A 19,294-nucleotide genomic window follows, 5' to 3' on the forward strand; every position below is an offset into this window, starting at 1 on the left:
GTCCCTTTATAGGGATGCTTTAGAATAGACACATCTCAAGACAGAAACTGTGAACTACAATGGTCTTCAATTAGTGTAGGGATACTCTAAAGAGTCATGAATAAAGGTGATTTCCAATGAAAAATTCCAGGTCTGGAACGCAAAAGCTACCAGAATATGGTGGTGGCATTAAAAAAAATCCCTATGGGGGAAAAGTGAGGATGAAAGGTATCAATAGCAGGGAGCTATTGCAAATAAGATACTTAAAATTTTTTCAAGACTGTATTATATGAAATATTTTCTTCTAAATTTAACTCATATGAAGATTAAATAAGGCAAGTATTTTCAGGGACAGGATAAAATAGTTATTAATCCATTCTGCTTACCAAAGCAGTTTCCATAATCCAGGTTTCATAAATTTACTAATGAAAATATAGTATAAATCATCTTTATATTGATTAAAATACTAAATAATAATTTTTTAAAAACCTGTTCGTATCCTTGTCTTCTCAATCCAACTTGATGTTTGTTGGCTCCTAGGAAACTTCAAGGACGTCACTTTGAAACAGTTTTCATATAAACGATTTCCCAGGGGCTGAATTATTTCCTGGATTGGCCTCTCACAGGTTTCTAGAAAATATCTTCGATTGTCTCTGCTAAAACTCTGAATCATATTTTGGGAGCTGAAAGAAATTGGGTTCTGTGATCTCAATTTCAAACAGCAAACTACCCACTCAAGAGTAATGTACTGCCACATTCTATTGGTATATTGTACCCCAGAGTATGCAAAGTGTGTGTGTGTGTGTGTGTGTGTGTGTGTGTGTGTGTGTGTATATATATATATATATATATATATAGACATGTATATATCTAATCTTACATAAGGGAGATCAACAGGATTAAACTATTTACTCAAGACCACCCAGATAACAGGAGGCAGAGGCAAATCTAGAAGTCATACCTTCTATCTATAGTACTTTTTCTCATATCTTAATGTATCATTCAATTTATTTCCATAGAGTATGATAAAGATATGATAAATGATATTTTTAAAAATTAAATCTTAGTGTAAAAGAATTAATTTTATATACAATTATGGATATACCAAAAGGTGCTTTATATATTGGTCTTAGAATATGTAAGGCATCTTTGGGACAAGTCTCTGTTTTTCCTTAAAACCTATTTTATTTAGCAGAAACCAAGTTCTTAGGGGAGAAACCAAGGAAGAGGAAAGGAGAAAGAACATACCATGGTCATGGTCACTCTGTTGTGAAAATTCAGGCGATTTTCAAATGCTTATCTATGACTACCTATTTCACTACCTAGATATTTGTTTATATCATTATTCTAAAGGACAGGGAAACTTGTCAAGGGTGATAGAGGTAGAATAATTGCTGGTACACAAAAAAATACAAAGTTGGTTTATGTAATCTCTTGAATTCCCTTTCTATTCCTCTTTCAGTTTTTAGGTACTAGTTTTTGCCTCAGTGACCAATGCTCCAATTGCCACTATACAGAGTAAAACATTTGATTATTATTCATTCTTTCTAAAGCTCTAAATAATTAACTTATATCAGAGATATTGGTTTTAAAAGAGAAACTCAGACACTGCAAATAATGAGTGCATAAAAATAAATGTCTAGAATTTAAGGCAACTACTAGAGACAGCTTGGCAATATTGAAATCTTAGAAACCTTCAAAGTACCCATCTTATGGGGGTGTGTGTGTGTATATATGTATATGTATGTGTGTGTGTGTATATATGTGTATATATATACGTGTATATATATATATGCATATATATGTGAAAGTGACCTAGTCATAGGTACTGTGTTGAATATAAGGAGATATTCAATTAGCAATGGTTATTGGAAAGTCACTTTAACCTGTTGCTTTAATTCAAAACCAAAATCTTATAAGACAGAGGAAAATGAGAAGATAGTTAGGTAGAAGAAATCAAGTATAGTTTTCCTACCTTAAATATTTTTTTAGAAGCCAAGAAGGAGCTTGTCCAGGTATTTTCACTGTAAAAGAGAATATACCATAAAATATCTGCTTAGGTATTAAGATCTACAAAATACAATAATTTTTTTTGTCAATTCATTTACATGGTTAATGCTTGCTTAGTTGAGATTATTTTCAATTAATCCACTATTGTTTCATTCAGATATATAAAAGATAAAAGTATATATTTCCTCTGGAAGCCTTTGATTAAACTGTTTCCAGAGAATAGCAAACAGTAGAAATACCTAACTAATTACTGTCTAACAATTCAGGATTAAGTATGTTTGGATCTATGAAGATTATCTACATGTTCACTAATGAGGCCAACCTTTTAGAGAGCCAATTCAGGACACAGACATACCAGACCTCTCACAATTTAATTGAGTACATTAATGTAATAAATAACTACACGTACTTTATTATTTTAAGATAAAACAGGTATTCAAATTTATATATCATTCTATATTATTTGCTTTGCTAATACCCACTACTATTTAAGCAAAAACAATATAACTAGGTAAAAGGCAGTTAGTTGTTATTAACACAATTAAACAAATAGTATGTATGAGAAAGTAGAATATTTTACAAAGTTTCTCTCCTTTCCTCTGCTATAGAATTTAACTCCATCAGATATTTGAATTTTATAGGCCATAGAATTGTATAATCTTTAAAATGTTGAATGTAAATCTATGGAGAATAATTAAATAGATATCATCTATATTGAATAAAAATTAACAATGACATTTTTTTTCTTTCCCATGATATAGCAGAATGTTTTTGCTGTTTCATTTTCCAAGAATACCTCTCTTAGCTGCATATAGCCTTTAGAATATTATTTCTTTCTTTTATGTAGTGATAAAATGGAATTCACACAAACATTAAATTTCTTAATTAATCAATTTATTTATTTATTTTGCTTTTTGTTTTTGGTACATGAACCTGGGGGTGCTTAACCACTAAGCAATATCACCAGCCCTTTAAAAAAATTTATTTTGAGCTGGTCACAGTGACATACAATTGTAATCCCAGGGGCTTGGGAGGCTGAGGCAGGAAGATTGTGAGTACAAAGCCAGCCTCCGCAAAAGTGAGGTGCTAAGCAACTCAATGAGATCCTGTCTAAATAAAATACAGATGTGGCTTAGTTCCTCCCCCACCAAAAAAAAAATTATTTTGAGACAGGGTCTTGCTTAGCTGCTTTCAGGGTCTTGCTCAATTGCCAGGGCTGGCTTTGAACTTGTGATCCTTTTGCCTCAGCTTCCGGAGCTGCTGGGATTTTAGGCATGTTCCATTGCACCTGGTTATCAAATTCCTTTTGGCTTGTAGTCCTGCTCTTATCCAGCCCATACTAGATTGATACTGGCCAGTCCATGGTAATGACATCAAGTTAGATATAGTGTAAACAACAACGTTTTGAGCATGCAGTACTTAGGATCTTACTTATTACTAACAGCAGGAATTTCAATGTCAATCTGTTTAGTATCTTCAGATGTGCTTTTGCAGATTAGCTGTTTGTTGTTCAGGCACTTTGTGTCTGTCTATCACACAGATGTCTGTATCTAAAATGTCCATTATTTTTAGACACCCTGAAGTACATTTGAGACAGAAGGACTTGATGCTTTCCAAGAAATACTTTTGCCTTTTCTTTCATTTTGACAACTATGGTTGCTCCAAATACCTTGTAGCAGGCTGCCGCTACATCAGACTTCCACAACTTGTTCTGAAGACTTTCTCTTTAATCATGCAAGTTTTAGTAGTGAGTCCATCCCAGATGACTATGCCCCCACAGCCTCTCTAAATGACTGCACCCCTCTGCAGCTGGTTCAAGTGTTCCCACTCTATTCTGTGAGAAGGCCCTTCCCTATCTAAAACAAACCAGAAATTCTGTGACTCACCAGCAGAATGCTATGTGCATTCATGAGCCCAAAGTTTTTGTCTGTATAAGCAGCCTTCTCTTTCCCATTATAGGATAGGTCTATGTACTACTTTCCTTACGCTATAGTAAAGGTCCTAATAAAGTCTCTTTTGAATGATTTTGTTTTGCCTATCCATGATTTTTATCTCAAATAGAGTGGGCTAAGTTGGTTGCACTGAAAGTTTGCTAGCACCAAAATCTGCCAGTAGCCAGAGTTGGTAATGCTGAGGACAGCTAGCTGCTGAGAGCTGCAGGAAAACTTTTGGTAGTATGGCCATTTTGACAATATTAATTCTGCCTATCCGGGAGCGTGGGAGAGCTTTCCATCTTCTGAGGTTTTCTTCAATCCTTTCTTTAGTGTTCTGTGTACCTAAGATTTTGATAGGGATTGCACATTATTTGTCAATTGGGGAATACTGTCACCTTAATAGTATTAAATTTTCTTATCCATGAACACTGAGGTATCTTATCATTTACTTAGATTTTTAATATAATTTGATAAAAAAATATTGAGATGTTCTAATTTAATTGCAAAGGATTCAGGATGCGGTAGGGGAGAGAGAAAGAAAGTTAATCAGGTAACAATTGTAAAGGATACCAACAAAAAGACTATTTCATATTCCCCTATGTTGAAGCATTGATTTAAATCCTAACATGCCAGGGATCATTTACACGAAGTTTATGCCTATAAATACAGAAAAAGGTCTCAAATAAATATCCTAAAATGTGATTTTTTACTTTCTTTCACGTATCTATTTTTTTTTTTTTTTTTTTTTGCAGGGGGTGGGGAGGGGCAGGTATCAGGGAACGAACTCAGGGGAACTCAACCACTGAGACACATCCCCAGCCCTATTTTGTATTTTCTTTAGAGACAGGGTCTCACTGAGTTGCTTAGTGCCTCACTGTTCCTGAGGCTGGCTTTGAACTCACAATCCTCCTGGTCTCAGCCTCCATAGCCGCTGGGATTACAGGTGTGTGCCATTGTGCCTGGCTCTTTCACTTATCTTTATTTCTACTTTAAAAAAATATTTTTAATACCTTATTTATTTATTTATTTGTTTCTATGCTGTGCTGGGGATTGAAACCAGTGCCTCATCCCTGCTAGGCAAGTGTTCTACTTTTTGAAATCACATTTTTTTAAAAAGCATATATAAAAGTTACACATAAAAAGCTGAATTGTGTGACTGCTCAATATTAGAAAGAACAAAGTTGAAGTGAATTAACTATATTAATTATAATAGACTTAATTCTCTCCTTGGTGTCCTTGGTGTGACTTTTATCTCCAATTCTACTTTTAAATTAATTTGCTATTTCCAATGGATATATGGATATGGAATATAGATATTATATGAGTATTATATATACATATATGCAATGCATATTTTAATTAGGTTACCTCAAATCCTTTTTGGAAATAGGTGTGGTGTATATATTTATAATATATTAATAGATATACACGTACAATTAAGCAATTGTTTTGGATAAAATTAAGTATTACTTATATTTTTTCCCCAAAGGACCACAATTAAAGGTAATACAATAGAAATTAAGAAAAAAATATCAGAGATGCTAGATTAATAGTTAATGATTCTCATCAGACAGTGGTTTGTAGCAGAAGCAAATAAACAGTCTATTAATTTAATTTCTCTTCTGAGTTCAACCTCTATGATCTCAGGAAGAATATGGTTTTTAAAACATGAAATCCCTATATCTTCTTTGGGGTAAACCTTTCAAAACCTTGGGATATCCCTCAAAAATCTCTGTTTTCTCATATAACTGACCACTGCTCTGTCTGCTCCCTAGGAACTTGTACAAACTACTGCCACTGCACCTGTAACCTGGTGCTTGTTTACTTGCTTTTCTTCTCTGATTAAAAGATGAACTCCTGCAGGAAAGAAATGGCACCCTATCCTTCTTAATAACTCTAGCACCAAACACGGTCACAACCTCAAAGTTGTGGCACAAAAGTCCTGTGTTGGGTAAATGAATCAATCACTTATAGGTGAAGCAGAACATTACCTTTCACATCAGAATTTGATTCTTTGTGTTTTTGCAGTACATGTTCTCTACCATAAACCTAATGGAATAGAGAATCAGAAGGAAAACAATACTATATTATAAACATGAAAGTGAGGTATATTTATTTCCTATATGATTTATGATATGATGAGTTTTTAAAAAACATTTCTAATTTTATTTTTTAGGTTTAAAATGGCCAGAAATATGTCAGAAATCTGAACCTTCAATATCTTTTACAACATGACTCTTCTTTTACATCAATGAATAAAATAAAATCTTTTTTTTTTTTAGTGCTAAAGGGAGTTTATAAAATTTTCACTCTATATAGAACATATATAGTGAGAAAGAGACATAAAAGTGTGGTTATAACATCACTTATTTAAATTAAAATTAGAAACACTGAAATGGATTAAAGTAAACAAAATTATATGAAAATCTATAAACATTGCTAAACTGTTCTTATATACAACAGATAAAGAATAGTTTTTTGAATCTCATAAAGAAGTCCAGAGAAAAGAAGAGCATTAAGATATGATACTGCTTTCTATCTTGAAAGGAGGTGCCAGTATGACCCACATGTACTCAAAGAGACTTATACTGAAATTGTGACTGTAATATTGAGTCTACATATCATTATGAGACCATGAAAATATTTTAAATGTTTCCAAAGTTTTTTCTTTATCTGTATGTTTGGATGTTATAAATAATTTTCGAAAAGTGTTTGAGGAAGAAAGAAGGAACTGAAAACATTTTGCCAACATGTAATGCATATCAACTAGTCAGTCAAAACAGACCACGACATGGAGTTGAAGCCCAACATGTCCCAGCTATTGGGAGGCTGAGGAAGAATGATCACTGGAGTCCAGGAGATGAAGCCCAGTCTGAGCAACATAGTAAAACCCCATGTCAAAGATCAAAACCACAAGCAAAAACCCCACAAAACAAACAAAAACATAAAATAGAGTTAAAATCTAAAGTCAACTTCTTTGTTGATATAATTGACTGCCAGCAAAACCAAAAATTGACACTAAATAGAAATGAGTGAAAATGTAAAAATCAAAACCTAATTATTAAAAGGGGAAAGAATTATATATTCTAGAGAAAATCACTCAAAAATTAGCAATATTATGTAATTGTTAGAATTTGGTGAAACAAGTAGTAAAGTCTGGCTAATGAGAATTCACTTGTAATAAGACTTCATTCAGTGAACTCTTGGTGTCATTTTTTAAACCTCATCTTTCTTTTTTAAAATAATTTTTTAGTTGTCAATGGATCTGTTTACTTTATTTATTTATATGTGGTGCTGAGGATTAAATTCAGCGCCTCATACATGCCAGGCAAGTGCTCTACCACTGAGCCACAGCTCTGGCCCTAAATCTCATCTCTTTAGTGAAATGATGGTGCAAGCCATAATAAACTATTATACTCATCCCACAGAAAAATATCACTAAGCCAGTGATCCTGGAAACATAACCTTTGATGCCTAACCATAGTCATTTATAATGATTTTTGCTGAAAAATTTCAAAATCAATGACTGAAAGTATCTTGGTAAAAAATAAAGTTAACTACAGTACTTAAAAAATAACTTACTAATATTATTTTAGGAATATATTTATATCTTATGAGCAAACAATTAAGAAATAGTAAGCTCAGAATCATGGATTACATTGTCTTCCAGTCATTTACCTCAGTTAAAGATTGTTCACTCTTTTTGTCAATGATAACTAGAAAAGAAATTCCAGGTAGTGATTATGAACTCCTATTATATCATGGGCAAATTTATAACAGTCTGCAACTTTCTAAAAGTATTTGGCCAAATGATAATTATTTTCCATCTGAAAATATTCAACATTAAATGTAGATTATGATTCAAAACAGTTTTTAAAAGCTCCAATCAAAAAATAAATCAAATACATGAGCATTCAATATAAAGCAGTATATCATATTTTGCATTAAATATAACTTGGATAAATGAGAAAAACCACTATATGGCTGTGTTTATGAGAACTAAATAAATATATCCTTGGAATATTACACACACCTGCAAATAACACAGAACAATTACAGGGTTTGTTTACCAAAGAATTTTAAAATTTTACTCAAACAGCATTCTTTTTTTTTTTAATAAATATTTTTTTAAATATTTTTTTAGAGAGAGGAGAGAGAGAGGGAGAGAGAGAGAGAGAGAATTTTTTTAATATTTATTTTTTTAGTTATCAGCGGACACAACATCTTTGTTTGTACATGGTGCTGAGAATCGAACGAGGGCCGCACACATGCGAGGCGAGCGCGCTACCACTTGAGCCACAGCCCCAAACAGCATTCTTGAAATAATGTAATTCTAGAATTTAGAATAGATTGATGGTCTCCAGGTGTTTTGTTTTGGATTTGGAATGTTCCACAAAGTCTCATGTTGAAAGTATGGTTCTCAACATAGCAAGGTTCAGAAGTGGGGCTTAGAGGCAATGATTGGTTCTGACCTCATCAGTAGGTTAATCCATTTAATAGCTGAATAACTATTGGGAAGTGGGACCTAGATGGAGTAAGCAGGTTACTCAGGGTGGGCCCTGGAAAGGTTTATTTTGTCCTCCCACCACCACGTCCCAGCTTTCTTCCACCATGTCCTCTGCCATCGCGGTGTCTTACCTCAGGCCCAGAGCAAGGTGCCAGCTGACCATGGACTGAAACCTCTGAAACTGTGAGCTGAAAGAAATTTTTCCTATTTTATATGTTGTTTCTGTTAGGTATTTTTGGCCCCAGGGTCAAAAATCTAACACACTGGGAATTAAAATTATGTAGAAAGGGAACAAGGATGGCTATAAAGTAGTGGATGAATGTGGGAGCCTTGTGGTGATGGGAAATTCTGTATCTTGAATGTGGTTATAGTTGCAGCATAAATGTGATAAAATTACATAAAAACTGTATGCATATGTACACACATGGACATGCATTGGTGCACAAATGAATGCTCACATACTCATAATCTAAATAAGATTTGTGGATTGTACCAGTGTCAGTTTCATGGTGTCCAGTAGATTTATGGCAGATGCTAACACTGGGTGAGGAAAAATGTTAAGGTTTGGATATGAGGTATTCCCCCAAAGCGCCTGTTAATGCAGGAATATTTGGAGGTGGAATGATTGGACTGCAAGAGCTGTAACCTAATAGGTGCATCCTGGTTGGAATAGACTGACAGGTGGTAACTGTAGGGAGGGGGGCATGGCTGCAGAAGGTGGTGTTGTTCTTCCTAGCTGTCTATTCTCCAAGTCAGTTTAGCTTACATCTGCAATGAATCCACCAATCTTCTCTCAATTGCTTTCTACCATACTTCTGCTGGTTTTCAGAATGTCCTTAGGTTTGAACCCTAAGCTGTGTTGCATTTGAAGTTGATTCTTTTGGGAGGAGATTAGGAAGCTATCTGTTTTTTGGCCTGGTTCTTCTACCTAAGAAAAAATGTTCAAGCCTTGGATATGAGACTGGGGATAGAGACAATGGCAGTCTTCTGACTACTACCATTGCTTTAGGAGCTGCACAGTAGGAGATAGGCCTCTCCACTTGTTTTTCTCTAATATGGTACCACCATTTTACAAGCCAAGGCAAGGTGATCAGGGTCTAAGTATTCTCAGTGGTGTAGCACTCAAGGTAAAACCTCCATCCCCTGAATAGGGTCTGGGTAGAAGGGAGCTCCCAACTTTTGTTTGTAATTACTTGGAACTTAGCTCAGCAATAGGTAGCTGGAGGCAGGATAAAAATACTGACGTCCTGCCTGTCTTGGGAAAGTAGCCTTCTGATGGCTGTGGGAAAAAAGGGTGCAATTTCCTTGGCTGAGCTAGTCTGTCTTATTGAGCTGAGAGATGGGGAAGGAAGGACTCTGAATTAAAATATGGGAGGCTTTTGCTGTTTTCAATGGATTTGAATAATTTCCTTAAATAGTTTTTTGTTTTTGCATTTGTTGAACCATTCCAGATACTTGTTCATTCTTTCTTTCGTAGCATTTGACAATTTTGCTGGTAAATGGGTTTGTTGAGCTCCTTATACTGTCACATAGAAGTCAATATTTTAGCACTATTTTTCCCCTTATATTTCCATTTAGTTTTTCTTAGTTTTAATTTTTTCTTCTTGCTGTCATGGATGCATCTTGCAAACTTCCTCAAATATTTTTAGAGTAAGGTAAATAAATACAAAATTTAAATGTGGCACCTTAATAATTCCTGCCTTTCATCTGCCAAGGATGAGCAAAATTTTAATCATCAACCTTTCCTGGTATAAAATTGTGGTATAAGAAGCATAAGAGAAAATAACTTGCCATTCTCTTGCATTCATTTAAAAAAAACCAAAAACTTCTTAACAACCACATTAATAAAGTCTTACCTCTTCTCTGGCACTCTGGTAGCTTGCCATGGTAGGATTCCTTTCCTTCTTTGTTTTCAGACATTTTTTCTTGGTTTTTATCTAAGAAAAATATTCATACTAAAATCAGTATATAATCAACATATCAACAACCATATACATACAGACATAAAACTATCTTAAGACTTACTTCCTAGGAGGAGAAGTCCTGTCCCTTTTCCTCCTACGAAGTACAACTAACTACCCTAGATATCCAAAAGGTGAACTCTGGAATGTTGGACTGTTATTTCCAATTTTTTACTCCTTTATAATAGGAATACATATTCCCCAATCTTTACCATGTAAGTTTGTGGCATCTCCCACTATAGATGGAGAGTACTTCACTAATCTGTTGATGTTGGGCCTCGTTATACAAAATAATGGTTAACGGAATGTTAGTGAATATGCTATCAGGTGTGGTTGTAATATGATACATGGTTGCCAGGAGAAAATGTAGTTATAAACAGGCTTATATTGATTGGTTGTCCCACTTACTGGGTTTTCACCAATGGATTTTTCCTTGCATAATCTCTGATCAAAGAAAAATGAGAAATGTGAAACTAACTGGACTCGACCTGAAGCTAAGACCAGTTGACCCTATCCAAGTCTAATGGAGCCAACTGAGAGACCCATCAGTGAAAAGTAAGTTTATTTTAAGTCACTGAAGTTTTGAAGTTGTTTGCCATGCAGAAAGTAGCTAATTTACATACTATCTGCTTGTTTGCTCTCTCACTTCCTTAATCACTTCTTTTGGAGGTAACCCCCTTCACAACTGCAATCTCCAACTAAACTCCTTATTCCTCTTCTTGCTGTAATTTCCACCTCAGGGACTAATCCCCATATAACATGTCATATATTTTACTTATTTATCTTGTTTATTGTGTGTCTCTTCCAACGTGAATATAAAATAACAAAGGGAAATATTTTTGTTTCATTTGTTCCCTGCTTTATCCCCACACATAGACAGTGCCTGGTGCTACAACTCTGTAGTTGGAGCACAACATGCAGTTGAGTAATCAATGTATAAATAAATATTGGGCTCATAATCAGGTGATATATGCAGGCTGTCACCTCTTTAAATAAAAAGTGGTGTGGTTTTTGAGAAGTAATTTAATCTCTTTAGATTTTAAACATTATTATCTATGAAGGGCATGATGAAAAGAACTCTGAAGTTAAAAAATTCTATTATTGGGCTAGATTTATCTATCTATTTAGATAAAATTTTCTCATATTTAGGTTTTTGAAACACATTTTTTTCCCTAGCAGTTATAAAAAGAATTTGTTTCATTTGAAAAACTGCATATTTGCACTTGCAATTTAAGCCTCAATAGTAGCTCAGCAGTAGAACGCTTGCCTCGAGCATGTAAGGCATTGGGTTCGATTCTCAGCACCACATAAAAATAAATAAAGTAAAGATATTATGTCCATCCTTTTAAAATTTCTATTATTTAAAGATATGCATATAATTAGAAAAAATGTTATTATGTAAATATTATATAACTGCAAACATTTTTCCTGTTAGCCACAATAAGAAGAGTAACCTAAATAGCATATCTGTATTTTAAGCAAAAAATTTTAATTATACCTGAGAGGTTACCTTCAGAAGATATGTCTGAGAGTCATTGGATTCCGAACTGTCAGAGCCTCGGCTACTACAAAAATAATAATTTTAGTTTATAGAATATTTTGGTGACATTTAAAAATTTCCATTGTTTCTGGATGCAGTGATACATGCTTATAGTCCCAGATACTAGGGAAGCTGAGGCTGAGGAATTCCAAGTTCAAGGCCAGCCTGGTTAACTTACCAAGACTTGTCCAAAAAAAAAAAAAAATGTGGGGGGTTGTGGGGGCTGGGGATATAGCTCAGTGATTGCGCGCTTGCTACTGGTGAGAAACTAGATGCTTTTGTGCAAAGACTGAGAAGACGACAGGCAGGGCCCCTCTCAGCACTTCTATTCAATACTAAACTGAAAGTCCTAGCTAACGCAGTAAGACAAGAGAAGTAGATAAATACTTAGATTGGTAAATAAGAAGCAGAACTTTCTGGATTACATCTTAGAAATAGATATATATGAACATATCTTTTCATATATATATATAGTAAGGTAAATACATACGTATGTTTTAAAGCATGTTGTTATTACTTATTATTTAAATTTGCTCTTTCTGGTTAAGAAATTGCATAGCTAGTTTATCATATTTACAGCAGTATCTGAATGAATGTGCACTAGAAAATATTTTGTCATTAAGCAGGATAACTTTCAAAGCTTGTTTTTGCTTTACTATTTCCTAACCTAATTATAAAATATTATTTGTTCTAGTACCACTAAATATTGTACTTTATAAAGAAATAATTTCCATTACAAATCAAATGCATCAATACTTTTTTTTGGTACCAGGGATTGAACCCAGGGGCGCTTAACTACTGAGACACATCCCCAGCCCTTTTTTGTATTTTATTCAGAGACAGGGTCTCACTAGTTGCTTAGGGCCTTGCTAAGTTGCTGAGGCTGGCTCAGAACTCACAATCTTCCAGACTCAGCCTCCTGAGTCACTGGGATTACAGGCATGTGCCACCACACCCAGAGTATCAATACTTTTAAATAAAAGAATTTTCTCTATTTAGGTTTTTGAAACACATTTTCCCTAGCAGTTATAAAAAGAATTTGTTTTATCTGAAAAACCGCACATCTGAACTTGCAATTTAAGCCTCAATGGATTTTATTTATTTTACTTTGTTTCTCACGTCCAGTTATAAACTTTCTTCAGGTACTTACGTTTATTTTCTCTTTTTTAAAATGTTCAATTATTCTTTTTATTGGAGTAAGGTCTGCTTCACATGTTTTTGCCTACTACTACTATTATGGTCTTGCTTCCTTAAACACAGATTGGATTTATGCTTTCTATATGCTAAATAATTCAGTTTCCTTTTAAAATATTTTCATTTTGGGTTGGGGATGTGGCTCAAGCAGTCGCGCGCTCGCCTGGCATGCGTGCGGCCCAGTTCGATCCTCAGCACCACATACAAACAAAGATGTTGTGTCTGCCGAAATCTAAAGAATAAATACTAAAAAAATTCTCTCTCTCTCTCTCACTCTCTCTTAAAAAAAAATAAAAAATAAATAAAATATTTTCATTTCTCCAAAAAAATTATGTTGAAGTTTTCATATTCCCTTTTAAAAGGGGGATACATTCATAAGTAGCACATGTCATATTTCTGGACATGCAAGAATGAAACTTTCTTTTTTCCTTTTTTTGGTAATGGGATTGAACCCACTGGTGCTTAACCACTGGGCAACATCTCCAACCCTTCTTTATATTTTATTAATAGACAGGGTCTCACTGAATTGCTAAGTGCCTCACTAAGTTGCAGAGGCTGGCTTTGAATTTATAATTCTCCTGCCTCAGCCTCCCGAGTCACTGGGATTATAGGCGTGTGCCACTGCAAACTGGCTAAGCTTTCTTTGTTGTCAGATTTTACAAAGTTTATAAAAAGAAATAATTAGCATAGAATAATTCTATTAACTCAAAAAACCATTCTACAAACTCCTGTAGATAAGCATATTTACACAGGAAAGCAAGGTAATTCTTAACTTCCCAAAGTCCTGAATCTCTTAAAAAAGCAATTCTAGACAGATAACACATGCTAAAACATATTACTTATATGGTATTTTATAGTACTATGCTATAAATTTTTTTATACATTATCTTATTTGATCTCACCTCTTATCCTTATTTAGAAGCAATTTAAAAGTAGGCAGTTTTCAAATGTCCCATCAATAGAGGACAGAGTAAATTACAGTAGAGCTATACTGTGAAGTCCCATGCATCAGGAATAAATATCCTGATTTCTAGGATATAATAAGTGTAAAAAGCAAGGTACAGGAAAAAGCTTGTACAGGTAGTGTGTTATCTTTTATATAAAGGTATAGGGATAGGAAAAATACATAGATATTTATTCATATTTTCAAAATAAAACAATGAAAGGATAAGTAAAACAAATTTAGGAAAATTGGATTGTCTTATGTAAATACTATATAATTATAAAAACTTAATCAAAAGGAGAAAAAGCATTCTAAAAAAATTTTTAAAAGGCACTTAACTATGTGTCAAATTGGTGGCATAATCACACAGAGAAAAAATATATTTTTCCTCTTTTTTTTTTTTTTTGGTACCAGCAATTGAACCCAGAAGTACTTAACTACTGAGCCACATCCCCAGCCCTTTTTTCATATATATATATATATTTTTTTTTTCTTTGTGGTGCTGGGGATTGAACCCAGAGCCTTGTTCATGTGAGGCAAGCACACTACCAACTGAGCTACATCCCCAGCCCATATATTTTATTTATAGACAGCGTCTCACTGAGTTGCTTAGTGCCTTGCTAAGTTGCTAATAATGGATTTAAACTTGCCATCCTCCTGCCTCAGCCTCCTGAGCCATTGGGATCATAGGCATGCACCACTGTGCCCGGCCATTTTTCTTTTTCAATGATTTAAAGTAGTATTTTGGCTGCATATCCCAAGTGATATGTATATGATATACTAATACTATATAATATATAGTTTATATAGTATATATACATTAAGTCTAAAAAGAATTACGAAGAAATCTAAAACTATATCATATTCATTTTACTGGGTATTTTTATTGGTATATTGTAGGATAAAGTAAGTAAATATGTGCACTAATAGAAAAATTTTAGCATTAGAGAAATGAGGTACAAGCATAAAATCAAGGAAGACTAAATCTTACAATCTTTCTTGCTAGAAATATAACCACAAGCTCATGATTTTTTCTCTCTTAAAAATAACCATTTCCACAAGGTGTGGTGGTGCACATCTGTAATCCCAGGGGCTTGGGAGGCTGAGGCAGGAGGATTGCAAGTTCAAAGCCAGCCTTAGCAATTTAGTGAGGACCTAAGCAACTTAGGGAGACCCTGACTCAAAATAAAAATAAAAAGAACTGGGGATGTGACTCAGTTGGTTAAGCACCCCTGGGTTCAATCCCTGGTACAATAAATAAATAAATAAATAAATAAATAAACCAAAAAACTATTTCCTAACTCAAACCTTTGAAAAATACCTATAGCAATAATAACCACTATCTATGTATGTTATCTAAATAATATTTATCATTAAAAGGAATCGAAATTTCTTGGAGAAATGGTACATACCAGTTGTAGGGCAGAGAATGAGACTAAAAATCTTATGATGACTATCAGTCATGTCAAAAAGACACAGGTCAACTTAAAGGATCTTCTATTGACCAGATTTGGGGAAATTTGACATTAGAATGATAATGACTGAAAATGATTAGAACCTGTCAAATATAAACAAATCCATGAGTTCAAAATGATAATACCTGCAAACAAATGTATTGGTTACCAGTAGAAGTTTCAGAACTTGAAAATGTAGAAATACGAAGAAATAAATACAAAGAAATAAAAAAAATTGTTTTATCTTTCCTAAAGAAACTGCTCTAAAATTAATGCTTTCCTTCTTCCAACAATATTCCTTAGCTTTGAATTTTGTACTTTTTTATTCACTAATATTATAGCCCTCTTACGTCATCTCTATAACAGTGTCAGTTCTCCATGGGTAATAATAGCACTAAAAAGAATCTGGAGAGAGGAAAGACCACACTATAAGACTAACAAAAAACAATGAACAAAATTTCAACAGTAAATCCTTCCCTAAAAATAATTTAAATGTAAATGGGTTAAACTCCCCCAGTCAAAGGATACAGAGTGACTGAATGGATTTAAAAATAATACCCAACTACATGCTGTCTACAAAAATTCCCTTTAGATTTAAGGACGCACATAGGCTGAAAGTAAAGACATAGAAAAGAGATATCCTGTACAAATAGTAACCAAACAGAATGGGGGTAGCTGTACTTACATCAGACAAAGTAGACTTTAGTTCAAAAACTATCACGAGATGATTGAAATGATATTTTGTTGTTTTATTTCATTTCCCTGGTTAATAGCGAGGTTGAGTATCTTTTGATATATTATTTAAAAAATTTTTATCCTTTGTGAATTATCAGTTCATCTATTTTATAATTTTCCATTTATTGTTTATCTTTTACTTTGTGTATGTAGCAATCATTTCTTGTTTATTTATATATACATATATATACATACACACACATTCTTTTAATTTCTGTGTAGCCTATTAACATTATACTATTTTATTGTAAAGACATTAAAATTTTAACATACCTAAAAACTATCACAAAAACAAAGAACATTCTATAATTATAAAAGGGTTAATCTATCAGGAAGATATGATGGATACACAGATATCCTTCATAACTTGTGTGTATAAACATATACACTCAATATCAGAGTACTTAAATATATAAATAATATATATAATATAAAATATAAATATATAAAAGCAACATGACATAACTAGAGGAAGAAATATATAGCAATATAATAATAGTAGGAGGCTTTAATATCTCCCTTTTAATAATGGATAGAACAACCAAACAGAAGATCAATAAGGAAACAGAGGACTTGAATGACAGTACAGACCAAATGGATACAATAGATACACACAGAACAGTTGAATACACATCTTCTCAAATGCACATGAACTTTCTCCATAACAGATCATATTAGGTCACAAAACAAGTCTTAACAAATTTAAGAAGACTGAAATCATACCAAGTGTCATGCTGATCACAGTGGAATGGAATATTAATCAACAGCAGAAGAAAAACTGAAATATTCACAAATAAATAGAAATTAAATGGTACACCCTTGGATGATAATTGGTTCAAAGGAAAAGTCAAAAAGGAATTAAAAACATACCTAAAGAAAAACAAAATTGAAAACATAACATACCAATATTTATGGGATATAGCAAAAGCAGTACTGGGGGAAATTATTGTGACAAACAATCACGATAATGATCTCAATTAAACAACCTAACTTTACATTTAACCCATTTACTATCTAGTAAAAGAACAAAGATGGAGGCATCATTCTTCCTGATTTCAAATTATATTAAAATAAAACTACAGACCACTGGAATAGAATCTAGAGATCCAAAATAAATTTGCCAATATATGGTAAACTGATAGTCAACAAGGGCATCAAGGATATACAAGGGAGAAAGAATAGTTTCTTTAACAAATAATGCTGGGAAAACTGGATAATCACATGCAGAAGAATGAAAGGGGACCGACCCTTCCATTTTCAAAAGATAGTATTCAGCCTTAACTGGATCCAATTGTACTGGCCTTTCCCTTTTGCCAGCTGTAAGAGGGGTTTCAAAAAAAATCCAATCACCAAAATGGGCAAAATACTTGAATAAACATTTCAACAAGGAAGACACAGAAATAGCCAACAAGGGGGCTGGGGTTGTGACTCAGCGGTCGAGTGCTAGCCTAGCATGCCCAAGGCCCTGGGTTTGATCCTCAGCATCACATAAAAATAAATAAATAAAATAAAGGCATTGTGTCTAACTACAACTAAAAAATAAGTATTAAAAAAAGAGAAATGGCCAACAAGCATATGAAAAGTACTTAGGTATTCAGGGAAGTGAAAATAAAGACCACAAAGAAATTTTACCTCCTACCTGTTAGGATTGCCATTATTAAAGAAATAAAAGACAACAACTGTTGGTGGAGATGTAGAGAAATCAGAACCCTTGCACTCTGTAAGTGGGAACGCAAAATGGTTCAGCTGCTATTGAAAACAGTACGGAGATTCCTCACATAACTAGAAATAGAACTACCATATGATTTAAAAATCTACTTCTGGGTGCTTATCTGAAAGAATTGAAATCCAGAGCCTGAAGAGAGATCAGCACTCCCATGTTTAGTGCAGTACTATTCATAATATTTATCAAAAGATGAATGGACAAGTAAAATGTGGTATGTAATACAGTGGAATTCTGCCCAGCTTTAAAAAAGAAGGAAATACTCCAATAGGTTACAATATGAATGAACCCTGTGGACGTTATGCTAAGTGAAATGTCAGTCACAGAAACACAAATCTGAATGATTCCACTACTGTGGAGTATGTAAAATAGTCAAATTAATATAATTAAAGAATGGAATGATGGTTACCAGGAGCTGAAGTAGGAGAAATGGGAATTACCAACTGATATAAAAGTTAAGAAAGTTGATAAACTGCAGAGCTCTGCTGTACAGCATTTACTAATAGTCATTTAGAATATGCTTAAAGTTATAAGGGTAGATCTCTTTTTAATTGTTTTTACCACGTTAAAGATAAAAATAAAAAGAAAGCAATCTACTCCAATGCTGAAAGGAAAAAACCCTAAACATACTCTTACATTGACATTCACCCAAAGGATATAAAAACTTACATACACAGAAAAACCTGCACATGGATGTTTATAGCTGCTTTATTCATAATTGCCCAAACTGGGAAGCAAACATGATGTCCTTCAGTAAGTGAGTGGGTAAAGTGTGGTATATTCAGATAATAAAATATTTTGGGTGCTAATGAGCTATTATGCCATGTAAAGATATGAATGAAACTTAAATGCATATTACAAATTGAAAGAAGCCAGTGAAAAGGCTGTATACTATATAATTCCAACTAAAGGACATTCTAAACAAGACAAAATTATAGAGAGAATTTAAAAGATCTGAGGTTTCTAGGAGTTAGGGGTGAGAGCAGGAAAGGGTAGGTGAATTCTGGAGTGAACCCATACAGTGAAAATACTCTGTATGATACTTTAATGATGGATATGTGTTGCTATAAATTTGTCCAAACATATAGAATATATAACACCCAAAGTGAACCCTCGTTAACTATGGACTTTGGGCAATAAGGATGTATCAATGTAAACTCATCATTGATAACATATATACCACTTTGGTGGGAGATGTTGGTGATGGGGAAGGCTATGCATGTGTAGGGGTAGAGGATATTCTGAAAATCTGTACTTTCTACTCAATTTTGCAATGAACAGAAAGTGCTTTAACAAAGTCTAAAGGAGAGAAAG

The 19,294-nt window shown here is 33.6% G+C and overlaps 1 protein-coding gene across 1 annotated transcript in view; it reads right to left on the reverse strand.

Moving 5' to 3' along the window:
* Nucleotides 1-19,294, reverse strand: part of Agbl3 (AGBL carboxypeptidase 3) — a 64,597-nt gene that overhangs the window by 17,347 nt on the left and 27,956 nt on the right. The window contains exons 11-15 of the mRNA XM_077109921.1: nt 11,890-11,956; nt 10,287-10,367; nt 5,915-5,972; nt 4,568-4,580; nt 469-662 (exon numbers count right to left, since the gene is read on the reverse strand). Of these exons, the coding sequence (XP_076966036.1) occupies nt 469-662; nt 4,568-4,580; nt 5,915-5,972; nt 10,287-10,367; nt 11,890-11,956 (413 nt within the window). The remainder of the gene's footprint in view (nt 1-468; nt 663-4,567; nt 4,581-5,914; nt 5,973-10,286; nt 10,368-11,889; nt 11,957-19,294) is intronic.

Source organism: Callospermophilus lateralis, chromosome 1 (assembly GCF_048772815.1).
Source record: "Callospermophilus lateralis isolate mCalLat2 chromosome 1, mCalLat2.hap1, whole genome shotgun sequence".
In the NCBI taxonomy this organism is placed as follows: domain Eukaryota; kingdom Metazoa; phylum Chordata; class Mammalia; order Rodentia; family Sciuridae; genus Callospermophilus; species Callospermophilus lateralis.